Raw genomic sequence first — 27792 nt, forward strand, 5'->3', positions numbered from 1 at the left:
CCAATAACTTTTAAACGTGGTGTACCGCACTGTATTGAATAAAGGCAACATTTCTAGTACAGATCTTCCCTCAGTAATAAACAGAGGTGGCAAAAGTACACACAATCTGTACTTGAGTACGGATATGTCTGTAAAAAGAGGACTAAATCAAACTCTTGCACTGGTTAAGGTACAATAATAATCATGATAATAAGTGTAGAATGAACAACGGGAGAAACATTTATTTTGAATAAGGCCACGGGTGAGTATCTTGCTTCTCTGAATGACGATTATTATGACCCCCTAAAAATGATGCAACGTTTCTACTCGTGCTTTCGCTTGCAGTCCTCTGCTCTGGAGCAGCAACAGCCTTTGTGTGAGGACCCCAAACCTCCAGGCCCGCCCCAGTCCTTCCTTTCCAGACAGAGGCAATCCTCACGCAGCAGGAGGGTTTGGCAACCCAGGTAGAAGAAGCCTTCTTCTTCCTCTTAGTAGCGTGGGTGAGGAGAATGAACATGTGTGTCCTCATCATGGACACTGTAGAAATCAAGGACGGTCTTTTTTTCCCCCTTTATACTGTAGTGTTATCGCCCTCTGGTGGCAAATGATGTAATTTATCTTCCTGTCTGTACTGTAATGTAAGTACGCTTTTGACTTGAAATAAAAGGCTGCTCTTAAATGTGTTGTAGGAAACGATGCAATATGCCATGTCATGACAATACAGATTGATTCACTTTATTCATTCCAAGTTGAAATATGTAAAAACACACTATTGAAATACTAACATGCCTTTTTCAAAGTAAAAAAAAAAAGAGGCTCTAATTGCAATACCGTACAGAGGTAGTTCTTTGACAATGTTTTGTACAAAAAGTGCTTATTCACATCAGCCTTATCTTATTGTCGTTCCTGTTGTTTAACAAGAAACAAGCTGTCACACTGGTGCAAACATTGATCGAAAGAGATACATGCTGACATGTTTCGTGTCATTGCACCAAAAACAGGCTTCTTTTGCATCATATCATACGAGTAACACATCATGACATATAAAACATGCAAATGACAGTGTTAAGCAAATGTTATAGTAACACATAAATGTCAAACGCTTTTTTCAGTAGACGCCAATTTGACCATCTAAATATGGAAACATTTGTATACTATATGATTATTGTAAATTATATGTTAAAGATGTCATACAGTATTTACAATTTCAATCATCATTCAGTCTAAGTTAAAATTATTTTTTTTTTTAAACATCCATAATGTGTTGCAGTCCAGAAGACAGACAGCTTTACCAGCGGATATTTTATTTCATCAAAAACAATATATTGTCCTTATGTGTGAATGTGATTGTCTAAAAAAAGACAGATGGATGAATTCAGCATTATAGTTTCAAAGTTAAAACGACAAACTAGTGCGCGGCTAAGTCCCGGTCAGCTCTGATCCCATACTGACACTCCGGAAGCGCTGGGACTCAAAACATGACACGGGGAGAAAGGATAGTTTCTGTTGACCTAAAGAAGGATGAAGAATAGAGGCCGCAGCTTTGTGGTGGTTGATGTCAGGCTGCGAGCTGCAGTGCTCCAGACCATAGTGGGAAGTGGCGGGAAACGGGAAAGGGAAGGGATGATGGAAGTTGAGGGGAACTTGCGAGTCCTGGAGTGGAGGGAGAAGCTGCAACGCAGGAGATGGGATCTCTGCTTTCTCTTCTTCTTCCTGTCTTTGGTGGACACCTTCAACTCCACTCTCATTTGTCCCAGTATCCTCGTACCTGTGGCTGACATCAGAGTGCCTGTGTGACTTGTCATTCTCGGCCCCAAACTGAATCTCGAGCAGAGGCACCCTGGCGCCCTTCTCCTCCCTGAAACTACACACGGTGCTCTGGGGGTCCTGCCCAAGCCCAGACGGCAAAGAGCCCCCTTTCCCGATTTTGCAACTTTCACTGTCGTCGTCGTCGCTGATGCACTGGTCGATGCTGGGGGAATGATAGAGTCTCTGGAGCTGGGCCGAGGTGCGTCGCAGGGCTCCGCTCATGAAGCCGGTGTGTGAGGGGCCCGCGTTCAGGAGCCGGTTGAAGAGAGCCATGTTGGGGTGACGGCTGACGGTCTCCTCCATGTTTTCTGCTATCTCCTCCAGAGGCTGGAAGTGCATCTCCTCTTTGGGAATTCTGCCAGATAGCACACGGGCAGTTCTGTCAGTTCTTTGATAATCATACATAACACTGATGTTGTTATTGTTATTATTGACCTTCTATATTTATCAGGGGTTGATAATGCTTTTTACACACCTTCTTAAGTGGTGAAAGGACTTATAATGTGTACTTACAGTAAGAAGAACAGATAAACTAGAGATAACTTAAAAAAAAAAGACTAGTTACATTAAAATTGACTAATTTAACTTCTCTACTTAATGTAATTAAAAGTAAGAAAACAGAGACTGAATTGTGCTGTAATTAAATTCAGCAGTAAAAAACTTTTTTTATCCTCATTTATACACAACCCGTGTTTTAATAACTTGGCACAATGAAAAACACATAATTTATCACCTTTTTTTATTATATAATATATTTTTGTATTTTAAACATGTTTCATTATGCGTTTTTTTAAATTTTTTATCCAAGAGCTAGCTAACTATAGCTCGCTAGCTAGTTAGCTAGCTCTCCTCCCTGAAACTGCACACTGTGCTGTGGGTGTCGTGTCCTGCCCAGACGGCAAAGAGCCGCAAAGAGACGGCAAAAGAAATTCATTGACAAAAGAAAAGACTTACTGTTCAAAATGGAATAGGATGAAGTATTTTTTTTGTAAATGAATTTCTTTGGAAGTCATTACTATTATTCATTGAGAACGAAAACAGTAAAATGTTATCCTTGTTATGTGGAATAACTTAAATGTCTCCTTTGTTATATGTTTTTGACGCAATTATGACATTAACCTCTTTTGTTTTATTGTTATTTTAGTTAGTTAGTAGGTGATGTCTGGTCGGTGCTGGATTTCACTTCCCTTTCTTTTCTTTGATCCTTCCTCGGGTCTCCTGACAACCTCACGACTAGCTGGATTGTGAAGTATTCGGTTTAGGTGAACGGTATGGGATTTTTAATAGGTTTTAGGTGAATTAATGAGTACACACTCACACGCACGCACATGCACATACAAAAACAAAAAAAAGAGAGAGAGCGATGATGATGACATGTCAAATCGGTAAGATTGCCGAATGAATACTAAATACTGAGCTCTCGAGAGAAAAATAAAAATAAAAAAAATATATATTTTAAATGTTTTAAAAAGGAGAATGGTGACAAAGCTGTCATCTATCCGGGGTAACGCATCCCACCCCCTGTGCGGGACTGTTCGAGCCATGCTAGGCTTCTTCACCCATGCTGTAACAAGGAAAGGTACCAAAGGTCCTTCCTACCCGCTGCTGTTAAACTTTATAATCAACTGTACTCTCGGAAGACCATTGATGTGGTGTGATGTACTGTAATGTAATGTTTTAATTTCAAATTTAACAAATGTGATGATGATGCCATCTATTTGCACTACTGTGTTTCTCAGTTTTTAATTAACTGTAGGCTACATAAGTATTTTTTGTGATACATGTTATTTATATATGATGTGTGATGATGTGTATTGCTGCTGGTGACGCTGTGAATTTCTCCACTGTGGAATAAATAAAGATGTATCTTATCTTATCTTAAAGTTGAGTAAAGTAAAGTTGAAAGTTGAGTAAAGCTAGCTTGATTTTTATGCTATCAAAACAATATATTTCCGACAACACAATATGCTGACAACAAGCCTATCTTGACAAAGTAAGGAGTAGAAAGTATTGCTTTTCAAATAGGTAGCAAAAAGTCATCAGAAATAAAACTCAAGTAAAAAAATAAATACAGACATCTGACTGACATAAACTCCAGTACAGTAACAAAAAATTTCAGCAACTTGAAAAAAGTATTTTCCGAAGAGAAGACAATGTTATCGCTAAATCCCTCCTGTAACTATCATGACCATGTTTTGACCTCAAAATAAAATATATAAATGTAAATCTTATCTTATCTTAAAGTTGAGTAAAGTAAAGTTGAAAGTTGAGTAAAGCTAGCTTGATTTTTATGCTATCAAAACAATATATTCCCGACAACAAGCCTATCTTGACAAAGTAAGGAGTAGAAAGTATTGCTTTTCAAATAGGTAGCAAAAAGTCATCAGAAATAAAACTCAAGTAAAAAAATAAATAAATACAGACACCTGACTGACATAAACTCCAGTACAGTAACAAAAAAAATTCAGCAACTTGAAAAAAGTATTTTCTGAAGAGAAGACAATGTTATCGCTAAATCCCTCCTGTAACTATCATGACCATATTTTGACCTCAAAATAAAATATATAAATGTAAAAAAACAACAACATGAATGTAAAAGTCACAAGTTGAATACTGCACACACACAATGAGAAAAGGAAATCCCGAGACTCACGCCATGTCAAAGGTCGACCCTTGGAATGAGGGTTTGCGCAGGACAAAAAGAGTCGCGGCCGTATAAGGTGGTCTCGGGTTGGAGTCGTTCCAGTAGCGATCTCGTTCCATCATCGGCAGATCTCCATACATCTCATCCACTGCCATCATTGACACCTGCAAGGGTGAAAGGAAAATGCATATCGTAAATGAATGAATGAATTTGCGCTCCATAGACATTTGTAGTGGATGTCGTGTACCTCATTTATGACATCATTGAATCTTCACCGTGATATTACAAGCATTTTCCCTCCACCAGATCCTTTCTTAATCCTAAATTGAAAACTAGCGTACTTAAAATATTTGGTTGTCATTATTATTTCCCATGACTTGTGATTTCAAATTCGACAACCTTTGTTTAAAGAAATATAGACTTTAGTATGACGCAGTGCAGTGCTTTTACCCCACCACAAGCTTTGACGACTTCATGCTTTGAATAATACTTCTCTTAAAAAAAGCATAAAAATGGCACAATCTTGTATCAAATAGATGCAGTTTCAATATAGTGGCAAGAATGTAAACACAGCAGCCTGAAGATTAGTTTTTTGTTTTTTTGCACCCTCTCATACAAACATAGCCTCCCAGGCGGGGATGCGAACCCACGCCAACTTGCATCGTAACGGTTCCACTCCGCCACCTGGAGCCCCAGCAGCCCGAAGATGAAATGACCAATAAGACAAAAATCAGCCAACCTGGAAATTTCTATCAATCAACCAATTGGTCTCAAAGTCATCGTCGTCTTCTCCAAAAGGGTTGATCAGCTGTTCTGCAACCTTTAGCAAAAGAAACGTTTGACAAACTTACTGAGACATTTGAAGGTATTTTATTTCATGTTTTTAAAGTAAACGGCCACTGACCTTGAGCCACCCGGCGTAAAAGAAAAACTGCAGCAGGGTGAAGATGGGCACGTAGAGGTCAAGGTCATGACCTGGATAACCTTGACTTGGATCTAGGAACTGGCGACCGATCAGACATACCAGGAAAAAACTGTACACGGCTAAAGTCACTACCTGCAGGACAGACAGGGGAACAGGTTACACTTGACTTTTTTTTTTTTTTTTTTACTGATTAAACAATTGGGTCATGTGACATGTCAGAGGCAAATGCGTCACCTCTGTTCTTAACATTCGATTTACTCCCCTTGTCCTACGGTTATTTCTGACCCGCCTTACCAAAGCAGAAGATACATGTAGATACTATATAAGAATATAGTTGTACTATTAATGTAGAAACTTCATGCGTGAAGAAAGTCACGTTTAGTAAATTTCAAAAAGTTTGTTCTTATAAAATTATGCCTTTTACTCTTGAAAATACACTTTCATTATCTAACAAAAAATGATACATTCTGGACTAAATACACACTTCATTGTCAAAATATAGTACAGCGGGCCCTCGAGTTACGAACGAGTTTCGTTCCTACGCTGGCGATGTAACCCGAATTTCCGCACAAGTCAGATTTCACCGTTAAAGTCCAAATTTATGGTACATCAAAATACTTAGGATAAAAAAACTAAAATACATTAAAATTAAAATAAGATTCTGAACTTACTATTACTGCTTAGAGGTGGATGGGAAGGGAAAAAAAGCGCTAGCTCTAGCGTAGCCTAAACACTGGGGACAAAATGGCAGACGAGTCAAAACGTCTTTACTTTAGCCTGGACGTCTATCCAGTATGTATTTGCTATCTGTATCTAAAATAGCAAACAGAATCAGTGTTTTGATAGTCAGACAAAAAAAACAACAATACTTTTTAGATAATGAATTTTACTTGTCTTATTCAACTTTATCGGCCCCCACAAGGCGGGTTTAAACTGTGAAGAGAGATTATATATTTTTTGTGTACAAAGTGACGATGCAGAGCAGACGTATCTGTCTGTTTACCTGGGTATAAACCAGTGGAACACTGATCATGTCATAATGAAACAGCATGCCGCATTTCCCCCTGAACACATTCAGCTCCTGCTTGGAAAGGGTCACAATTCTTGGTGAGATCACATTCCAACATGAACCGTGCCCGCGTGTGCGTGCATGCGTACGACTGTATGATTGACACACCTCCAGCAGCAGCTTGAGCATGTGATCATCTTTGATGCGGCCCTCACAGCGGGCCACAGCCGCCAGGTTGGTGAACCACACGCAAGGGATCCAATATTTGTTGTAGGGAGAGTGAAGGCCTTCAAATTTCTTGCGCTCTTCTCTGGTCATGAATCCTGCACAGTGGTAAAATGCTAAAGTGAAGTGTCTTAAAATAGTAAGTCAGAGACGTGACAATTATTTCGATCAGTTCTTTCAGATTATATTTGAATAAAGTATAATGATACTCACCAGCCTCCACCACATGGTCCATGGTGGGGAAACGCTTGAAGACGGCTGTGCTGACAGATCTGAGGATGAGCAGGGCCGACAGACTGGCGTAGCGCATCATAGTGCGTCTGAGAAGACGGCCTCGCTCGTCACTGCCCTGCAGGCCCCCCGACAGGACGCACATGAGCCGATCGGGAAGCGGGATGCTTGTGTACTGGTTCCACCAGCGGTTCACCACCAGGGTCACGTAGAAACCTGCTCATGGCGTTCCAGAGAGAACACAAGCCAAGGGTCAACTGTGCTGCTGGGAGGGTTGTTTTAAAGCGCAAAACGAAGCTTTACTTACGCTAGAGGGGTCATTTCAATCATTTGGCTGAATTCTATGTTGAATGAAAACTTTTGAATTACCCAAAAATGGGGGGTAAATGAAGGAAAAAAACATCTGATATTAGAGTGACAGATGTTAGTAGTTCATCATAATGCCAATTTGGAGGTTGTGAAGCTTTTTATGGTCTCATATCATAATGCAACTCTGTTCAGCACGTTCGATTTGCTTCACAGTAGAAAGGTTCTGCGTTTGAAGCATGGCTAAAGCCTTACGGTGTGGCTTTCGTTCACGTTCCAATGAGGACCAAGGTTATTTTAGTTAACGAAAACTAACAACAAAACTAAAATTAAATTCAAAAAACAATTTCAACGAAATAAAATAAAAACGAAAATGCTTTTTTTTTTAAACGAAAAATAACTGAAACTACAGTTTATGTTTACAAAACTAACTAAAACTAACTATAATTATAGCGAAAATGTTCTTCGTTTTAGTCTTTGGTAATCAATTTAATGCATGAGCTTTTGGTAATGATTTTAAGCATATTAACCGGAATAAGGAGATTTGAAAATGTGTCACATAAAAGTGACGTCCTCTAGCAACAGCCAATACAAAATCACCTCCAGATGACGTAGGTGCCAAGCGACAATTTTGCGTGCTTGACTTTTGGCTTGGCTTGGCTCGCCTGCTCAGGCGAAATGCAACGCTAGGTAAGAAATTAGCTACTTTTTTACTTGAATAAACTTAAAAAATAATAATAATAATTACAAAAATTATATTAAAAGTAACTAAAATCAAGCATTTTTTAAAATAACTAAAACTAATGAAAACTAACAGAACAACCCTGAAAACAAATTAAAACTAACTAAATTTAAAAAACAAAACTCAAAACGAAATAAAAACTAACAAAAATAAAAATTTAAAAACTAACCCTTATGGGGACTCGAAAAATTAACTATGGGTGTGGATTGCTGATGGCATCTCCGCTTACCCAGTACAAAGGACATTGGGATGAGGCTGGCATAGTGGTTGCAGTAAATTGCCAGCTTCTCAAAATACCTCTTCTGAACATCAGGCAGCAAAAATCTAAAAGAAAATCATTACCATTAGAACGCTTATTGTTAGCTGTTGCTAATTGAAAGCGTTGTTACCTGTATGAGATACTAATGGCTGTGTACATGGCAAAAAAAGCCAGGAACTCCTTATACAACACCTTGTAGATACTTCCCTTCCAAGCCAAAAGCAGCTTGGAGAATCCGCAGAAGCGAGCGTTTGCAACTCTGGCCGTGTAGGTGACAGTCATTGTTGCCAGCATGCACCGGCCCAGGAGAAACAATACGCTGTAGGTTTGAGTCAACTCACTAATACCTGCATGTAGAACACAAACAAAATATAAAAGTGTGATTCTTACTCAGGCTGGGTAGATGCAAGCTTCATTCTACACAGCAAAATTGGCAGTGTTACTTCCACACCTACAGAGTTAAATTTGACACCTCAAAAGTGTCTATATTGGTCACACTAAATATAGTTAAATCAAGACTTTTGAAATTATTATTATTTTTTTTTACACTGAGATGGGGTTAAAACAAATGTGACGGTAGTTGAAATTTAATACTGGTCAGTGTTGATTTTACTCTAGTGTGTGTCAATTACTGTTCATTGATAGGTGTGAAGTCTGAAAATAGTTACATCTCTTCAGTTAATCTAACAGTGGGTGATCAACACCAATTAACTCACTTACGAAATTTAAAATCAACTCCCAAAAATTTACCTCTGAAATTTTAACACTCCAATTTTTGCTTCGTAATATATTTGATTGTAAATGTACAATTATTTGTTTTTAATACAGTGATGCTTTCATCTACCACTAGAGGGAGGCCACATTCTGATAGTGGTACTTGTATCATACTGAGAAAGTTAATGATGCTTTTATTGACATTGTGAATGAGACACTTATTGAAACATCCATTTTAAAAATCTGAATTTTTAACTGCTTGATAATTACTCAAATTAATGTGTTCATCTCACATTGACTGGTGACCAGTCCAGAGTGAAAAATGCCTCACTCTCAAAGTCGGCAAGGATATGCTCTGCTGCTCCACCTCACTCAGGACCCAACTGAGCACTAAATAGAAAATCGATGGATGGATCATTTATTTTTTTAGTTTAGTGTTCTACAAGTTCATCACATTTCAGTGAGAAATGTGAGTCTCTTAGCTAAATAAGGTCATCAAATTACAAGCTAGAAACGGTTCGCACTTACCCTTCAACCATAAACAAATTAAACATTTATCATATATACTTGATACACTTTTTAGTGTTTATTTTGCATTAAAAATTGTACCATTACAGTAGTAATCTTTAGTGTCTGGGATTTCGATCTTTAACATCACTTTGGTTACCAAATATGGTTCCTTGACAAAAACATCAAACACATTTGTGACCATTTCAGATTAGTTTTAATGAATTATATTTCCACTAAATATTTACTTATGACTTTTAAACAGAAAGATCTTACCTGTTATAGTCTAGAAGTGCTAATTGCTCATTTCGGTGCTTATTGGTCCACGGAGAAGTGGCTTCTTTTCACAATATGGTTAAAAGTCCTGAGTGTGAATGAGCTTCAAGAGCACCGAGGCCCCCGGCACCTGCATGGCGCTAATCCTCGGATCCTCCTTGGTGCGTCCAGTGGTCAGTGCGCCCCGGGGTAAATCCCCAAATGGAGGACGACGAGCAGCTCGTTAGCGCGGTTCCCGACGGGGAGGGAGCCGCTGGATGATGGAGCACAAGCGACAGGCCGTAACTACCGAATTGGACTGGAGGAAATGATGAAAGCCCAGCATGTGTAACTTGACAAACATTTGTGTTGAATAGTAGCGACGACAACAAAAACAATGGAAACATTCTGATTATATGAAACAAGTGATTGTAAACTGGAATTATGGCCATCTTAAAAAATATTAACAACAATCCATTTGTAAGTTTTACTCTTCAGTGTTTTTGTGTATTGTTGCAGAGCCCAAATGTGAAAGGTTAACTGCAGCTTCATGCTTTGTCAAAGTCAATCCATTGCCCAGTTGGAGTGCTTGCCTTGAGGTGAAGTGCTCGCTAATGAATGCCCACAAAAAAGCTCTCTGTTGAATTAAGTTTAATTAACACTCGCAACATCATTGCAAGAAATTCACATAGAAAAAAAAGTTGTTTTTTTTACTTGTATGCATTCACTGATAGGATTTACTTGCAGCATTAGAGTCAATCTGTATCCATATCCACCTAAAAGTTCAGCTCACAGTTCATGTTGGGCGACATTCACTAATTCATGATCAACAATGCACTTCATGATGCTAGACATGTTTTTTCTATAGTGTCTTTAAAGTTCAGACAATCTATTTGCCAGTTATGAGCGCCAACCTCATGCCGGAAGCTCGGCCGGGCTCAAATCATGATTTGGATCATATACTGCTTTTGAATCTCAGGATGCTGCCATAGACCACAACAAAAGAAGTCACTGATTGAATTATTATTATCATTAAAACTGCCCAGGAGCCTTCAGTATAATTCTATATAGTATTTCTATAATATGATATCGTGTTGAACAGCAAATGAACCCAAGACTGCTCTGGTTATCTTTCTTGTAATTTCATAGATGGTCTTGATTGAGTAAATAACAAAGATTCCACAGGTAAGCTATACGGTTACGAGTTGAAGTATAATGTACTTCCCTGTTGTAAGCAGAACAATGCTCAGTATGGAGGAAAGGAAGCTAGTTAAATGTTTAAAAGTAGGTCTATTACTGCTACGGATATGATGCATGATGAGGAGAGTAAGGCAGCACCGATGTATAATGTCCCAGCTTTGTAACTGGGTGACGTATGTCGATGCGAGTTGTCATCAGCTGCACTTGAAGCGTGCCTGGTTTGTATGCTCCGCTTTGCATGAGGGGTCGAGTACTGACGGATGAGAGGCCGGCTGGGGGAACTCAGAGGGGGGCGTGGTCTTTGAGCGAGCAAAGTGGTCGGGGGGGGGGGGCTTCTGATCCCGTAATGACGGGAATTACTTGTTTGGTGGTTTATAGGGCTCCAGAAGCTGCTTCGAGAACATATTGACCTTATCGGCACCTCGGACTTCATGGGGCAACAGAGGCAATTTGACTATGTGGAAATCTTCGTAAAGGTCCTCCATCTGTCAGAAACAAACACATACACAAAGCAAGTTCGTATTTTGGTGTCAGGAGCCACTGCTGGAAACATGTTAAATATTTGTGTAGGTGTCTCTACTGTCTTGACCAGCATTATATCATAGCAGAAACGCATACCTGGTCCAGATACTTGGACTGAATCTTGTGTCGTGCTTCGCACATTTTACACGGCCTCTCGGTATCGGGGAAAACAAGCTGGTTGACGATGATGTTGTGGGTATCAATGCGGCACTTGGCCAGCTCTTGAATTAGCCGCTCGGTCTCATACAGGGACAGGAACTCGGCGATACACACGCAAATAAAGGTGGTCTGCTCCTGTGGTGGGCAAGAATGAGTGAGCAAAGTTCAATGGAGAGTCAGAAAATGGTGGAATTTGACTAGGTTAACATAACAAGTCACCTGTCAGCGTGACATTTAACAATTTTATACAAGCAAAGACGGGAAAAAATGTCACATGCCAAGATGTCGTTCTGATTGATTATTCAACAACATATAACACTGACAAAGTATAATATTTTGCATTAAGATTCTATAGTGGATTTTTTCTTTTATGAAAAACAGGAATCTTATTAATTATATAATAAGAAAAATATTACTGAAAGCAAAAAACTCCACCAACGTAGAAACTGTGAAAAAAAATTCTGATTGCCAAACTTAACCTTTTCCCACGTGGCCTTACACACCAGGCCTACCTATGTGCTAAACAATTCAAAAGTTGTCCTATAGAAATAGAGATTCACTTTAAACAAACAAAAAACATTATTTGCTTGGTTGAGTTAAAAATGATGATTATTATGTTTGACTTATAACAGGGGTTCTCAAAATTAATCTCAACGCCAATTAAACTTAACTGTCATGTATACCCCTAAATGCCATTGAATTTTTTCTTTAATAGTTTTCTTTAATAGTTTTGGAGGGGTTTCTTTTTTAGTCTAATTATTTCAGTTAAATATGCAATTGCAAGCCCTCTGTTCAAAAGGCAACTTTAGTTCCAGGTAAGAAACTCACAACGTAAGCCGAACCACAAGGCAGCAATGGACTCAATTTTGCTGGACATCGCCAAAGACATGATGTCCAATTAGATGTTACAAAAGCAGTTATTCATCAACAAGTTGTACACTTTTTCTTTTTAGGCGATACAACAATTTCTTGCTAATTATTTTGCAGACCACAGTGAAGAAAAAGCGACTTACAGGGTCTTTGAACTGCTCACTAACTGAGCGGATGACAGGCAGAGTCTCTTCCAGCTTGGACGCCAGCTGGTCTGCGTTCATGTCACCCAGGCCCAGCATGTTGCACATCTACAAAAAATGGAAACAGTGAGCTTCATTTTGTGGATGTCTTCAAAGAAGTCTCTTTGAGGTTCGGCACCCGTCCTCACCTGGGAGATGAACGGACTGATCTGGTTCTTGATCTGCATGAGTCGGCCCAAGCCGCGTTCCACTATGGTGGGGAAGTTCAGCAGGCGTAGCGTGTGGCCGGTAGGCGCAGTGTCGAAGACAACCACCGAGAAGTTCATTCCTTTCACTAACCTGAGATATAAGGGAGAAGCAACATGAAATCATACTGTACACATTATATTTCCAACAATCAGTACAGTTCACTGGAGTAATTTTCAAACATGGCTTTGGATCCTCTTACTTGATAACATCACAGTCAGGTCTTACCCAGTATGTGTTAGATATTACAACCCTTCACACTAGCAACGCCATGACTCGTGATGAGCAATGTTTTGACATGAACGTGGGCATCTCACCTCATGACCTCTGCGTAGCTCATAGCTTCATCAATGCCAGGAAAGGCGCTCATGGCCTCCTGCATCATCTTCTTGCCCATGCTGAGCATGTTGTCTTCTTCAAAGAACTCATCGGGTAGTTCTGCTACCCCCAAGCTTGGATCAATTTCCTACACTCACACAAACACATTTGTGGAATTAAAAAAAGTAGCAGTAGTTGATTTAACCACCCTCCGGGTATTCATTTTGCAGAATGATGGCTTGTGCTTTGAGAATGTCAAATTGTCATATGACTGAAAATGAAATTTGATACAGACTTTTTCCCCCCCTAGCTTCTTAGAACACTCTGACTGATTTACCCGTATGTGTACTCACATCGTTCACCAAACTGCACACTTACCATAGCAAACAGGTTGTCATAGCCCTTGACCTTTGTAGGCACCTTTGAGAACTTCTGGTCAAAAGCATCGGAGATGTTATGAGCGGGATCAGTCGAGATGATAAGGACACTCTCTCTGACGGCAGCTAGCTGGACAGCCAAACTGCAACTGGAAAAGTTATTCAAGAAAAGGTTAACATTAACTTATGCAAGATAAATTAAAAACATGGACAACATCACAATTGTTCTGCAGGTAACAACCAATCACAGCTAAGCTTGCGAACATCACATGACCAAACACAGTAGACAGGTGAGCCGTGATTGGTAGTTACCTGAGCAACTATCATGTCATTTTCAGTCAACAGACAAATGGTCGCCCCCCTGGATTTTGCTGCGTAATTCATATTCCACAAACACAATATTAACCAGAATGCCATGTTTAAACTAGACGAGGCACATGCAAATTATATATTTAATTTTTGGTTTGACTTCCCCTTAACTTTTTTCAGAATTTATCAATTTTAGCTACAATTACATTAAAAACTCATTTTGTTAATTTACCTATTATGACAGTGTACATCAAAGATAATGTATTTGTTGAGACATGATTTTTCTGTACATCATTTCTGTGTGTCGTTTCATTAACCGTCCAGTGTTTTCAAAACACCGGTTGAAAGAGCAGGCGCAATATAACCACAAGTGCGAGATAACGTCGGCCGTAAAATATTGTCTTAAAACATTATAGGCAGCGTTGTCTTTCATAATAAACAAAAACGATTTGATGTAATCCTCCATTAGAAAACAGCTGTAAAAGACGTGAGTCATGTATCCGTTGGCTGTCGCAGGTTAGCTTCATAGCTTGCTAGCCGGCATTTTGACAGTTTGTGACCCTTACAGAAAAAGACACGATTTGAATGTGGTGTTAAGTGCACACATGACACTCTACTATTGAAGATATGAAATGATCAGATGGCCACAAACCACGTCAACAAAAGCTGATTGAAAAGCTGGTATGTCAGTTATCAACCCACACGGTGACTTAGTATCTTAGGGCTAATGAGCAGATTTTTCCCCACTTACCTACACGTCGTTTTACCGACACCACCCTTTCCACCAACAAATATCCATTTCAAAGATTTCTGCTCGATAATGTTCTTTAATGTTGGTTCTAAAGGCTCTACATCAGGCGCATCTTCATATTCGTCTTCCACCGCTGCCATCTTGTGTGTGTTTGCAATCGTCGTAAAGCTCGGATTGGGTGGGTGGGATCAACCCAATGTGCAACATTCATGACTCGTTGGAATTTGGAGTTTCAACGACTACTACTCGCATTCTACATAATGATCAACAGGGGGCGAATTAAGTGGTCGAAGTCCCACTTAAAAATCGTCACCTTCCTAAAATAATGGCCAGAGACACTTTTTCAGTTTTACAAGAAAACGCGAAGAACTGAACCTATTATATTATATTATATTATATTATATTATATTATATTATATTATATTATATTATATTATATTATATTATATTATATTATATTATATTATATTAATGCGGTACACTTTTTGCTGCCTCGCCGTTTCGCGGATTTTTTTGTGCAATTTTGGATGGTTTTCTTTGTACAGTAGTGTTCCTAATAAAAAAGAAAAAGAAAAAAAGGTTACTTTGAAGATTGAGAGTATTTAAACGAGAAAAAAATATAAAATGTAAATGCCTCTATGAGAAAAGTGTGTGTTGTGAAGGGTTTTACAGACTATAGTAAATCTAATAAATAAAGCTGACTAAACTTCACTTATGGCGGGTATGTTTTGGAACGTAACCCCAGCGATAAACGAGGATTATTTTCTTTTTTGTCAAAATATGACTTGGCTTTATCTTAACAGGATGACGAAATGTAAATTGAGTTTATTTGTTTTAGAAAACATTTACTTTGTTCAAAAGGTTGAATTCAAATAAATAATCATCAACGCATATAAAGGCTTTTTTTTAAAGTCATCAGTACACAAAGCTTGGTAGGTCTGAATTTGAATTGTCCTAATTAGTAAGAGTCTCCACAAACCTTCAGACATTAAATTCATTTGATAGATTTGTTGGCATTGTAAGTACTGTACACATCACAGATGGTAAATAAAAGGAGACAAAGGAACTGTAAAACATATTTTCATTTAATTCAAATGGGGGGGGGACATTGCCACAAATAATCACTTCATTCCATTTCCAGACATTTATTTCATGTCAAAGTGATGGGGGGGGGGGGGGGAGCATCAAGAATAAGAGTGTTTAGAGTGTCGTTAGTGAATCATTATCAAGAGGCACAACATTTGATTTAATCTGTATTTTAAAGTCAATGAACTGCTTTTGTAAAGCTAATAAACAACATAATGCAGTGGAATGATGGCATCAGTACTGCATTGTTATTGGAACGTACTGCAATGCTAGCAAATAATAATCAGCAATTGCTTAATGTGAAACAACTCCCCTCAAAATTGATTTAGATTCAGCTGCATGAAAAAAAAGCACACATAGTTGACATTACATTTCTAAGAGGAATTCCTTAAGCACCAGTGTGTAAAGCAATCATTTACATTTACATGTACAAGCTGTGACCACAGGATAAGGCACCGGCCTCCATAAACACTTCCTCATTTCTTCACTAATCCCCAGCAACATGCTGATATCAGATATGCCACTACTCTTGATCTGCTTGGACTCATCATCCCTCACTTTCAAGCAATGCCAGGCCAGAATCTTAATATGTGTTGTCTGGGCTCTCACGCACGCCATGCCTTTGGGAAAGGAGCAACTTTGCACGCCGTCTGACTTTTCACAGTCAGTCTGCCGCAGCCAGCGTGGCCAGAACGCCGGTCCCAGATCCACCCACTGGGAACGCAATCCACATGCGGCTGAGTGCACCAGCCAGACTCGGACCGAGTTGGCAACATCTGGAGGCAGAGAGCTGAGATCCACATCTGCTGCTTCCCTCGCCAACCCCTGCTTCTGGTTTACTCGAGCCTTCCACAGCACTGCAGAAGCACTGAGGTTGAAGTCCTCACTGGAAGTGGTGAAGTTGACTTTGACAGGTAGGGAGTCACCTCTTGCCACATCACAGTTATCTTTGTCTGTGCAGACAGCAGACCCTTCAGATGGCTGATCAATCGACATCCAGAATGGGTCAAAAGAGGATCCGAGAATGCGAAGTAGGCGTGCGGGTCGGTAATGCCTGGGTTTGGGCATGTAGGTGAAGTCCTCTGCAGTGGCCAGCATGGTGTATGGACGAAGTGGCTGCGAATAAGAAGGCAGACTAGCTCTTAACTGAAGAAATGGTGAATCCCTATCAGTCTGTTGCTGATCCTGAACACCATTTGGAAGCTGATCCTTGGCGGGTATGCTGGAGAGGGAAGCTGCTGCAGGTGCATGGAGGAGTGCACATACAGCACACATGCAGCAGCAGAGATAAACATCCCAGTTGAGCATTGCTTTCGTCTGAGCGGTCTTCAACAGGAGAATGAATTCTTTCTTGTTCGCGTCCTTTCCTCTTTTTGAGTTATGCCTGCTCCTCTGCCCTCCTATTATTGAGTGCCGTAGGGAGGTCATGTACCAAGCGCCAGACATCCTTGAGTTCCTCAACAATAACATTCACAGAAATGAGGGCTTCTCACACAAGCAGTTGGCGTATCGTTGAGCATGGTCAGTACGCCCGAGCAAGGATCTGATGTTTAGACTATCTTTCCATCGGCAAAAATACGGGATACACCTGAGAAACTTCATTTTATTTGTTGTAACATGTATTTTCTTAGTCATTTTTATAAGATGCTTTTGTTTTTCCTCTGCTTTGCTTGTGAATGTCATTAACTGTTGTGTTTGTTGATGCTTTGTTGTCTTTCCTTGTGTAAAGCACATTGAGTTGTCTTGTGTATGAAATGTGCTATAGAAATAAAACTGCCTTGCGTTTACTATATTCCTATCCAAGCCACGGAGAATAAGAATTGGCTTTTGGGTGATTTTGACTTGTCCTCCTTATGTCAGACAAAACACATTTTTCCAAGCTAGGAAACTAAAATAAAAATAAAAGATGGGTTGTTTTTTTTTCCAAAAGGAGAAATACAATCCATTTATTTTTCCCAACACAAAAGCTGTTTGGGAGAAATTAAGGCAAACATGACTTCTTTTTTTTTTTTTTTTTTTAAATATATATATATATATGGACACTTTTTTAAACTGAGATTTGAAAGATTAAATCAACATTATGATTCATTTCATAAATATCATCATGTACATTATTCTTGATGCACGAAAAGGTCACAAACATCAGATTCATCACTGCATTTACGCAGTGTCTTAGGCAACAGCGGTGTAGTGCAGGTTTTTTTTTTTTATATACATAACTTCCCCCAAGCAGTACTGTTTGGTTCACTTCAGCATCATGTTGATTTTTTTTTCCTTTCCACTTCTACAGTCAAACAATGTGAGGGGGTACAAAAACAATGGATCCCCCAAAAAATAATAAGAAGAATAAAAATAAAAAAAAAGGAACCATCCTAAGCTTCTGTTTTTTTAGTTTTACTTAATTGGTTTGTTTCTTTACCAGTGATACAAGCATATAAGAGTTAATACTACTGGGCAAAATAATTAGCCTCATGGGATGAATAAAGTATCTTTTGTTTTAAACAGCATCACAATGATCTCAACTGAAATGTTCTACTTAGTGGAAACATGACTGTCAAGGCCATGTTATAGTTGTGCTAATATTTCAGCGATAACGTGCTTGTTTATTAAACAAACAAAAAAACATGACATTTCTTTGATCTTGTTCCATGGCTCCCATGCCTAGAGGGAGAAAAGCTGGTCATGTGAACTGTCCTGTTGCTTTGTCGACTGTGGCGGCAGTCTGGAGGTGGAAGGCAGTGTGCCACAGGTCGTATGGTTACTCTGGTCAGATTCCTTTGCCCGATCGTCCAAAAACTTATCAAACTCTGAAAACAACAATCAAAGAGTAACATTAGCACTGTTTCACCCACATAAATATACAAGAGAAGTGAGAATAGAATACTGAAACAATGCATCTATTTGGAACAAAAGTGACACACCTTCACTGGAGACTCCCTCACTGACCGCAGACTGGTCTTGCTGCATTTTTTAGACAAAAGAGAAATACAAAATTCTAATGATATAATATTGCACATATTTGTCACGGTATTGGTGTGAAGGACTAAATTATCTCACCATATCACAAGACAACCATTTGTCCACATCTTTCTGTAGAGTGTTTTTTACATTCCCAATCTATACGGAAAAGCAATACAAAAAGAGTGAAGTTGACATTTTACTCACTGAAGAGGAAATGTTTTTGAGTTGAAGCATAATGTATATTAAAGCCACGATTACAAACGACAAACACATTATCCATTTGAAAACTGACAGACAGAAAGCAAAGGTGACAATATAATTAATGTAGATGCTATTTTACACTTTTCTAAAACATTATAATAAGTACTGTAGTGCAAACACACAACATGGGTGGTGTCCAAGGCAGCGCCACCAATAATTTAAGGCTATCATTTTGGTACAGTGAGTAGAATTTGATTTTTCAATGTTTATTCATCTTGAAAACTCACTATTAATTTCAATAATATGCAAAAAATATGTTCCATCACATCAATGTACATTTTTTTGTGTATAATCATAGTTCTAGAAATCGTTAATTATATTACATAGATCGCACCGCACTTTACAGGGGGCTGACATCGCCGCCATCTTTCTGCTACGGATACCCAAAGGAGAAGAACTTTGCTAATGAAGTAATTGGTGGTAGGCAATGCGAAGTGCGGTCTCTCTGAGGCACCGTTTCGTGCATGTGCTTCAAAATGCACACATTTTGAACTTTGGCTGTTGCATTCTATTAGTTCACCATTAGATGGCAGTAAATTCTACACACTGTCTCATTAAGATAAAAATTAGCATGTGATTCTGTTTAAAAAAAAAACTGGTAATTATTATTAGTGTTTTGTACATACATTTCCTGTGACTTGCAGCCTTGAGTCTAGAGCCCCAGCAAGACCCTCTACAGCTCCAGGGTCCTCATACTTAACACTGCAAACACGTGAAAAAGATTCTCTTTTTAATCCATAAAAAACATCCTCATGAAATATCCATATCATATATAAATGGGAACTTCGAAATTGGAGCAACCTAACGCACAGTTTGGAAAAAAACACTGTTTAAATGTTAATCTTAAAACAACACTTACTTGTATAATTAATGAATGTTTTATGATGACAGCAGTTTAAACACATGAATGATTATTTTTTATTTTCATTGTTTTCAATGGGAAGAATTACAACTGACACCCCAGAACAAATTGTGTTTGACCATAGAAATTTCCCTGCATCTGCTAATATTACTGTTGGTACTAGAATTTTGAATACTGATATGATTTAGGACCACATTCTGTATGCAACAAACAAGTGCATGATGTGTCTGCTATTACCACTCACCTCTTTCTCAGCTCTGCTAAGGAGCTTCCTCGGGTTTGCGCAAACATATCAAACTCTTCCTCATCTTCTAGAAGACAAAGAAATGTTGAAAGCAATTATACTAGTATAAACCAAACATTTCACCTATTTGATTATTATTGGAAGTTGCAAATGTAGTATGACCCGATGTAAAATCTGTTTGTTTTAGATGGAAAAAATATGCCCAAATGATCACTCCCTGCTTTCTGACAGAAATACATCTTCCACCTCAGACTCAAGCATGCTGTACATCGTGATTTTGTGTTGTGAAAAGGAGACACGAGAAGAACTTGATGCTCACTGTGGTTGGCCGACTGCTTCTTATTGGTCCAGGTGTTGACTTCGGGTTGATTGTTCGTTGTGATGACAGCGGGCTGGCTCAGTATTGAGGACTCTGGGTTAAGATCGATGAGGTTCGGGCGGCTGACAGAACTCTGGTGGGAAGATTTTATGCTTAAAGCTTAAATACCAAGCAAAACAGTGCAACAGAGACAAATGCAATGTAGTAAAAATCGTACCTGTTCTGTATTTGTAATTTGTGCCTTGTTCAACCTGTCAAACCTAAAATGGCAGAGTAAGTTTAAGATAAAGTATGAGCACTTGTTCGGTACTTGTTTAGAAAAGCTCCTGCATACCTCTCATAACGGATGAAAGCATTGTTGAGGTCATCATTAACCACAAGAAGCTCCTCAATGAGACCTTCGTCCAGCAACTGGGGGATGAGCTCCACCACTCGAGTCTGCATGTTCTTGCACACCGAGTAGATTTGCTGCTTTGACAGAGGAGAGCAAATTTCACACGTTTTATAGAAGGCCTTGACTAAACGATAACAGGGACTAGAAGAGCCAGAATGCAAATAATTACAGCAATTGTTCACCTTCATATCAGTAAACATTTTACAAAAATGAACACACCTGCAGCAGTTCTGTATCATCTTGCGTGCTCTGTCCAGGCTTAAGTTCATTCAGCATTTCTGCCATTACAGTAAGGTTTCCCTTTACCAGTGCAAGTTCTCGCTGCAGCTTGTCTTTCTAAAGAGGAAAAAGAAGAGAAGGAAATTGAATATAAAATGGCACACATGACAATGCAACATTATATTTTTTGCTGTTTTTACTACTTGGCTGTAATTAACTATTCGCTGACTGATAGCGGACAGCATGGTAGCTAATGAGGCCTGCCTCACGTTTCTAAAGCTTTGGATTCGACTACTCTTGGATTTGTACTTGGAATATATACTGTAATGGTAGTTGGAATGAAAACAAATCCACTTATTAACTATACAGCATACATCACAAATAAATACTGGATCAGAGATCTGTCCACCCAGAATGGAGTCCTGCTTTTCGTCTCAATGGGGTGTGATTCCTTTTTTTTTTCTTCTTCTTCTTCTTCTTTTTTTGGAGAGCTCAGTAATGTTCATTCGATTTGACATGTCATCATTGCTCTTCTTTTTATATATATATATATATATATATATAAAAAGAAGTGTGTGTATGTGCGTGTGTGTGTGCATGCGTGCGAGTGTGTGTGTATTCATTAGTTCACCTAAAGCCCATTAAAAAAAATCCCATACTAATAATATAATATAATAATAAATTGCCAAATGCAGAAACATCAATGTAAGTTATCACAATGTGGTGGCTCTCGCTAACAGGCAGAATTAAGTAACCAGAATTAGGTTAAAAAATTCTATATACGTAGACCATGTTTCTATAAATTTTGATATTTGGTTTTTATTTGAGGCAGATATTTTTTCCATTAAAATGTGATTTATGAGGAGGTTAGACCATTGGTTGATATTCGTTTGTTTATTTTTCCAGTTAACAAGGATTGTTTTTTTAGCGATAGTAAGGGCTACAAGTGTAGATTGAAATTGTTTATGTGGTAAGTCAGTTGTTGTTAGGTCACCTAGCAAACACAAGTTTGGAGATAAAGGTGTCCTACAGTCCAAAATAGCGGAAAGTTTTTCTAAGACTTTAGTCCAGAAATACATAACCGGCGTACATAACCATAAAGCATGAACATAAGTGTCTGTAGTGTTTTGTAAACATTGGAGACAAATGTCGGAGTCTGAGAGTCCCATTTTTTTCATCATATATTGAGTAATGTATGTTCTGTGAATAATTTTATATTGGATAAGTTGTAAATTTGTGTGTTTTGTCATTTTAAATGCGTTTTCACAAACTTGAATCCAAAAGTCAGATTCCGGTGCTATAGACAAGTCTGTCTCCCATTTCGAGATGGGTAAAGACATTTTATCAGTATATGAAAGTAACTTAGACATGGGGTGTTCCTAATTCCTAATTTTAGAGGTGATACCTGCACTGCAGAAAGGACAGCCGGTCCCTCACTGGGCTGGGATGCAGGTGAAGAATTTGGAGTAGGACAACTGGAGGGAGTTTGTGGCTGTGACTGACGGGGAGGAGTATCCGTGGACTGTTGGCTTTCGTTTTCCGGCACAGTCTGAAGGCAAGGAATGTAGACTCAGACAAACAGAATACACACAATATGCAGCTGCTGGTCATGAAATGACACAGGAGTCGTCTAATATACCATACAGACATGGTGTACTTTCGATGCAAATTGTGTGAGTTATTTTCTCAATGTTCTCACCCTGCTGGGAGTATGAATGGGAGATAGTGCATCTAGGTCTGTCATGGGAAACTCCAACCCTCGTCTCCTCAGGTCATCGTAAACATATACCACGCCCGCAAGGGAGGGGGAAGTACGGAACGCATCAGCCCATGACTGAGAAAAGTACAGAGAACCCTCAGTATAACGCCATGAGACATAACAAAACCTGCACTCAGAAATAAGTAGAAGAAAGGTAAAGCAAGTGTCCAACAGCCATTAGTCAAGAGAAACTTGATTAATTGACCTATGACTTCACAAGAGCATTAAATGTCAAACTCATTTATGAAAAAAGAAACACAAAAGCTTAGCGAAAAAAAGAAAGAAAATAAAGTATTTTACTTACCTGTATTAGACTGAGCACCCGGTCATGGAGAGCAGTGGGTGGGTTATATTTGGGCAAAATGGCTCGTACCAAAACTCCTTCAATAAACTCCTGTGATGCCACAAAAACGTGGAAGCGATGGCCACAATTCTTTACGCATGTCTCAAGAACCTGTGTGACAGTGAGCAATTGAATATTGTCCTGAAGAACATACATACATAGAAAAACACATCTATGTATTTACTGCTTTTGTAAGCAGACTATACACTTAGCACAAGATAATTACAAATAAATAAATAAAAAAAATATATATATAAAACAGAACATTAAAACAACTGAACAGTTGAATACTCACAGTCAGGGCCAACATGATTTCGCTGAAGTTCTTGTTACCCACAATCCTCTTCTTAATGGCTTTGATTGCATCTCTTGGCCTGTAAAAACAAATGTATCATATTTATTAAAGGCATTAAGTTGAGTTAGTTGTCTAGATTAGGGGTGTCAAAATTAGTGTTACTTCCTGCTAAATATTAGAAAAGAAAAGAAAATGCACTGAGCTTATTATTTTCCTTCATTTTAGACTGGCCCACAATTTAGAGGGACTAGTCCATTCATCCATGTGTAATATAGACAGCAAACTCAACCAACAGTCAGACATCAGTCAATCTCAGTGGCAGAACTATGTTAGGCAGGGGTGGTCAGGAGTCAGGCCGGGCTGGGCCGGCAGGCTTAAGTCAAAATGCCAGGGCTGATTTTTTTTGTCTGTCAGTGGCTGTCACCAACGTCTTACAAATGCAATTATGCCATCTAGTGGCAGAAAAATAACCTCAACACAAATCAATATCACACTCGTTTTTTACAGTACAGTACATATTTTTAATTTTAACTAAATTTTATGAATTATTATGAAATTACTGTATCAATGACTAAAATATATATTAAAAGATACATTATGTAAGACATACTTCTATTAGTTTAAAATTTTGCCACTTTTATGTTAACAAGAGTATTAAAACATTTTATTGTAAATTCAGAACAGATATCAAATTTGCGATTAATCGTGAGTTAACTATTGAAGTCATGCGATAAATTATGATTAAAAAATGTAATCACCTGACACCCCTACTTAGAACAGATGTGAAATTAAAGCAAAAAAACCCCCAATGCATTTAAACAAATATAAATTGGTGACTATGGCACACCAAAGCGCGCTTAAACTATAGTACAATGTCAGGGCAATTACATTCCAAGGTTACATTTACAGTAACAACAGAAAATCTTTTTTTCCTGTCCTTAGTTAAGCAGGGCATTTCCTGTCACAGAAGATGACATACAGTGATGGGAGAAGACCGTTGAAAGACAAAATAAATTGAAAGTATCTTCAAAAATTATATTTCTTCAATTAGGTACAGTAGAATGAATATATATATATATATTTATTTATTTTATATAGCGTTTGTCCTCAATAGGGTCGCCGATAGTCTGGGCCCAATGCCAGATGAGGTGACTGCGAGTGATGAGGTACACTGCCAGCCAGTCATCATTCACATATAGACGGAGCCATTCACACTCATATGCACACCTACTGACAGTTTACAGTCCTCTCTTAACCTAACATGCATATTTTTGGAGAGCAGGACTACCCAGAGAAAACCCTGCAAGCACGGGAGGTCATAAGTTTTCACGCAGGAAGGCCTGAGGCCAAATTTGAACCCAAAACAATTGGCAACAATTAGTTAACAACTGTTAGTTAAAGTTGAAATCATATTGCAACTGTCAAAAAATGTAGCAGAGGAGTGTAGTTTATGAAGTTTTGAAAAAGCTGTTTATTTTTCTACAGACCAAATACAAAACATACAACTGAGCAAAAATAAAGACAAATTTTCCATACCCCTCATCTGTCTCATTGATGATGTCACATATCTCCATGTTCAGTCCCCAGTCTTCTGACTGGCGAGAGCCGCTGGTTGCTTGTTCTGTTGAAAAAAGAAAAGAAACCAAGGTGAATGTAGAGAACTCCTGGAAGAATATGAATAGATAATTCAACTGTATCTTCCTGAAATTGTGAAAGGGGAAGTCAAGTAAAAAAATTAATAAAATTATGTACACCCACACTAGTCTAAACATGGCATTCTGATTAATATTGCAATTGGTGAATATGAATTAAGCAGCAAAATCCACACATTTTCTCATCCATCTTAGGGGGGCGGCCATTTTGCCACTTGCTGTCGACTGACGATGACACACTGATCTGAATAAATGACTGGAAAGCCGCCATTAAGCCAAGATTTTTGAAGTCGCGAGGGCTAACCAAATCATATATTCAGATCAGTGAGATGACATCACAGTTGCTCAGGCAACGACCAATCACGGTTCAGTTTGCGATTGTACAACTCAGAAAACAGGTGAGCCGCGATTGGTCGTGAGTTGTTAGCTGAGCCCTGAGCAACTGTGATGTTATCTTCAGTCAATAGCAAGTGGCACAATGGCCGCCGTCTGAGATGGATACAAACAAGTGGATTTTACCACTTAATTCATATTCTACAAACGCATTATTAATCAGAATGAGTGTTTAGAATAGACGGGGCACATTTTTACCCGACTTCCCTTTAAGCTTTACCTTTACATCAAATTCATCAATGACAACATAATTCAACATATTTTTTTTGTGAGCAAACATGTTGCATTTTGAACTCAAACTATTAAGTAACCACAGCCAACTTTCTCCCTCACGTGTTCCTCCTAAACCGTTTTAAATCTCCTTCATTCCTTTCACCTCCTATGCTTCTCGATCCATTTACTCTGTTGCGTGTACTCCCCCTTCCACTTTCCTTTCTGTGCACTTCATGTGACTGTCAGCTGCTTGTGGTTGCCTCCGAAGGAGCTGAAGCCACACTAACATTTATGTGTTAGAAAATGAGTGAATGACATAAGAGGTGGGAAGAGTTGAGAGCAACATTCTGTCACTAATTGTTAATTACTGGATGCTACATTGTTTTACAAAAGACACAATCATTTAAAGGACATTCTACTGTTTGTTGGAGACAGTCAAAAGCACACATTGCTTGCATTAAGTGAGTGGACAATGCTTGTATATATGCTAACACACATTTTTCATTGTAAACATTTTAATTTGCATCTGGGTTTAACAATTACATTAAAAACTTAAGAAACTTTACAAGCAACAATATCAATGATCTGTACTTTGTACACTATTTGGGCGTAAGTATCTGGACACAGGGACTTGACTTAAAAGCCTTTCCAAAAGGTGGTGGCATATGTCTGCAGGAATATTTGCCCATTCTCCAATTCTAAGGTCCGATGGTCCACTCCCTGTTCTAGTTCATCCCGTAGGTAATTGACGATGAGAGAGTGGGGATCTCAAAGTACTTTTAAAAGATATAAACCAAGGGTAAAACAAAGTGTATAAATATGGTAAATCTTTGTGGGCTTGACAGGGTGGAGCATTTCGTGTAACAAGTTTATTTTTGTTTAAAAAGTGTTTTTCTTTTCTGTTCGGGACTTAATTTCACTCTGTGAGGTGAGGAATTTTGTGTTAGTGATTCAATGTGTTTGTCTTAAAAAAAAAGCCTAGGCTTGATAAACTAAGCTTTTTCGGTTGACTTATTTTTTCTGAAAACTTTGTTTTGATTGAAGATGATTGATTGATTGATTGATTGATTGATTCAATCAGTACACAAAGTTGAGTTGCAACAGCCAGTAGGAGTATTTTAACCACATAACTTAAGCTACATCACAGCTGAATTGCAAATTTAATATAAATAGCAATTGGAAATCATCACAAGCATTTTGTCCTGAAGCAATGTCTACTTCGAGCTGAGTGATGTGCAACCCTCCCATCACCATCACAGCACCCCTGGTCAGAGATGGGTCACTCGCTGTAAAACTGCTCCCCTAAACGCCTCGTATGCAAATTAATTTCGGAGTAGTAAAAGGTCAAACAACGGCGCACGAGAAAGCTAAATCAAGTACAGTAGTACGTGATGGGGGTTATGCTTCTTTTTTTTCTTTTTGGGGGATTAATAGATATGACTCCCCCTTTTGGCCACAGCAAATAATGCAGGTGATGACACATCTGCATTGCAATATTCAACAGATTGTCAACTGTTGCAAACCTTTTTGTTGTTGTTGTTGTTTTACACAGTACGGTCTATGAAACAGTATAAGTAAATTGTAACGGTCGTCAGAACACCTGGATGAAAACATTAGCGTTTTTTTCTACATTCATTGGTAGATTGAGTCGCCACTTAAAACTAAGCAGCCAATCAATTGGAAGATTAAAGAAACTAACGCCTGCCTCTGTCGCGTGATTAGCTTCCTGTAACTTGATGTTAGCTTCCGAATTTGGATGACACCTTAGAACAACCGAAATGTAACGTGAAACATACGAACAAAACAATGTGGGAACTGACTGCTCTATCTTTGTGCCACTCACCGATTCTCTGTCCAACAGGCGTCGAAAAGGGGTTTGATATGAGAAATTCCATCTTCTCCCCGAGAGAAAACATCCTGTTTGGTTGGCAACGTTTGGTTCGACGCCCAAGTGCGTTTGGAAAGCTTCTCTGTTGTTTTCTTCTCTGCAACTTACCTCGAGTCAGAGGCTTGCTGAATGTCACGTGAACGAATATATACACACACCCACGATACACGCTCACACGAAAACACAGGCACACACACAGGAAGTGTGCAAACAACTCTAATCCTCTGTAAATGCGGAAGTAAATGATAGAATCAATGCAGTAATACACACACGATACGGTATTTTAGAGGAGGAAAAACTACCGCCTTTGTCTGTAAGGCAAAGCTGTTTTAATACAGTACTGCACTTAAGTAAGACCACGTAAGCCCTAAACAGCATGTATTAGTCTGTAGCACCATCTAGT

General features: G+C 38.7%; 4 protein-coding genes and 1 long non-coding RNA gene across 9 annotated transcripts in view; 1 reads left to right on the forward strand and 4 right to left on the reverse strand.

The window, feature by feature from the left end:
• Positions 1 to 658, forward strand: part of LOC144054668 (uncharacterized) — a 36283-nt gene extending 35625 nt beyond the window's left edge. For all 3 annotated transcript variants that reach the window (XR_013294692.1, XR_013294694.1, XR_013294693.1), the window contains one exon: positions 325 to 658. This is a non-coding gene — a long non-coding RNA (uncharacterized LOC144054668). The remainder of the gene's footprint in view (positions 1 to 324) is intronic.
• Positions 659 to 777: 119 nt separating this feature from the next.
• On the reverse strand, positions 778 to 10086 carry best2 (bestrophin 2). 2 transcript variants are annotated; one of them, XM_077569853.1, is made up of 10 exons: positions 9627 to 10086; positions 8260 to 8476; positions 8100 to 8194; positions 6805 to 7038; positions 6535 to 6689; positions 6361 to 6438; positions 5337 to 5489; positions 5172 to 5252; positions 4442 to 4596; positions 778 to 2143 (listed from the first exon to the last, which is right to left on the reverse strand). In XM_077569853.1, the coding sequence occupies exons 2-10, from the start codon at positions 8421 to 8423 to the stop codon at positions 1399 to 1401; spliced, it is 1860 nt and encodes a 619-aa protein (XP_077425979.1). In that variant the 5' UTR covers positions 8424 to 8476; positions 9627 to 10086; the 3' UTR covers positions 778 to 1398. The 2 variants fall into 2 exon arrangements, with proteins under 2 accessions (XP_077425979.1, XP_077425980.1); XM_077569854.1 differs by lacking the exons at positions 8100 to 8194; positions 8260 to 8476; positions 9627 to 10086 and adding an exon at positions 7130 to 7269.
• Positions 10087 to 10239: 153 nt separating this feature from the next.
• Positions 10240 to 14671, reverse strand: get3 (guided entry of tail-anchored proteins factor 3, ATPase). Its single transcript, XM_077569855.1, has 7 exons — positions 14501 to 14671; positions 13442 to 13589; positions 13063 to 13211; positions 12688 to 12838; positions 12500 to 12607; positions 11424 to 11621; positions 10240 to 11290 (listed from the first exon to the last, which is right to left on the reverse strand). Exons 1-7 carry the CDS (start codon positions 14638 to 14640, stop codon positions 11162 to 11164), a joined length of 1023 nt encoding a protein of 340 aa, XP_077425981.1. The 5' UTR covers positions 14641 to 14671; the 3' UTR covers positions 10240 to 11161.
• A 1118-nt stretch (positions 14672 to 15789) lies between these two features.
• On the reverse strand, positions 15790 to 17991 carry LOC144055660 (noggin-3-like). Its single transcript, XM_077571838.1, has one exon. The coding sequence runs from the start codon at positions 17054 to 17056 to the stop codon at positions 15998 to 16000; it is 1059 nt and encodes a 352-aa protein (XP_077427964.1). The 5' UTR covers positions 17057 to 17991; the 3' UTR covers positions 15790 to 15997.
• A 160-nt stretch (positions 17992 to 18151) lies between these two features.
• Positions 18152 to 27748, reverse strand: LOC144055659 (target of Myb1 membrane trafficking protein). Of its 2 annotated transcripts, none has more exons than XM_077571837.1 (15): positions 27345 to 27748; positions 24780 to 24864; positions 23244 to 23322; positions 22910 to 23059; positions 22546 to 22680; positions 22252 to 22395; positions 20847 to 20963; positions 20568 to 20701; positions 20451 to 20493; positions 20234 to 20366; positions 19915 to 19978; positions 19435 to 19510; positions 18644 to 18703; positions 18508 to 18547; positions 18152 to 18393 (listed from the first exon to the last, which is right to left on the reverse strand). In XM_077571837.1, exons 1-15 carry the CDS (start codon positions 27415 to 27417, stop codon positions 18248 to 18250), a joined length of 1479 nt encoding a protein of 492 aa, XP_077427963.1. In that variant the 5' UTR covers positions 27418 to 27748; the 3' UTR covers positions 18152 to 18247. The 2 variants fall into 2 exon arrangements, with proteins under 2 accessions (XP_077427963.1, XP_077427962.1); XM_077571836.1 differs by having other exon boundaries at positions 19915 to 19981; positions 27345 to 27747.
• Between the last annotated feature and the right edge of the window lie 44 nt (positions 27749 to 27792).

The sequence above is a fragment of the Vanacampus margaritifer genome, chromosome 7 (assembly GCF_051991255.1).
Source record: "Vanacampus margaritifer isolate UIUO_Vmar chromosome 7, RoL_Vmar_1.0, whole genome shotgun sequence".
NCBI classification, from domain to species: domain Eukaryota; kingdom Metazoa; phylum Chordata; class Actinopteri; order Syngnathiformes; family Syngnathidae; genus Vanacampus; species Vanacampus margaritifer.

What these genes read in the sequence shown, in the direction of transcription:
- best2 (XM_077569853.1), bottom strand. Translation starts at nt 8,423, where the DNA reads ATGCTGGCAACAATGACTGTCACCTACACGGCCAGAGTTGCAAACGCT. An exon ending in GCCATTAGTATCTCATACAG is followed by an intron (nt 8,195 to 8,259) that starts GTAACAACGCTT and finishes ATTTTCTTTTAG; the next exon opens with ATTTTTGCTGCCTGATGTTC. An exon ending in TGATTGATAGAAATTTCCAG is followed by an intron (nt 4,597 to 5,171) that starts GTTGGCTGATTT and finishes TCACCCTTGCAG; the next exon opens with GTGTCAATGATGGCAGTGGA.
- LOC144055659 (XM_077571836.1), bottom strand. Translation starts at nt 27,417, where the DNA reads ATGTTTTCTCTCGGGGAGAAGATGGAATTTCTCATATCAAACCCCTTT. An exon ending in ATCAATGAGACAGATGAGGG is followed by an intron (nt 23,323 to 24,779) that starts GTATGGAAAATT and finishes TTGTTTTTACAG; the next exon opens with GCCAAGAGATGCAATCAAAG. An exon ending in TGAGGGAGTCTCCAGTGAAG is followed by an intron (nt 18,394 to 18,507) that starts GTGTGTCACTTT and finishes TGTTGTTTTCAG; the next exon opens with AGTTTGATAAGTTTTTGGAC.
- LOC144055660 (XM_077571838.1), bottom strand. Translation starts at nt 17,056, where the DNA reads ATGTTATTGTTGAGGAACTCAAGGATGTCTGGCGCTTGGTACATGACC.
- get3 (XM_077569855.1), bottom strand. Translation starts at nt 14,640, where the DNA reads ATGGCAGCGGTGGAAGACGAATATGAAGATGCGCCTGATGTAGAGCCT. An exon ending in ATGACAACCTGTTTGCTATG is followed by an intron (nt 13,212 to 13,441) that starts GTAAGTGTGCAG and finishes GTGTGAGTGTAG; the next exon opens with GAAATTGATCCAAGCTTGGG. An exon ending in AGTCCAAGTATCTGGACCAG is followed by an intron (nt 11,291 to 11,423) that starts GTATGCGTTTCT and finishes TGTTTCTGACAG; the next exon opens with ATGGAGGACCTTTACGAAGA.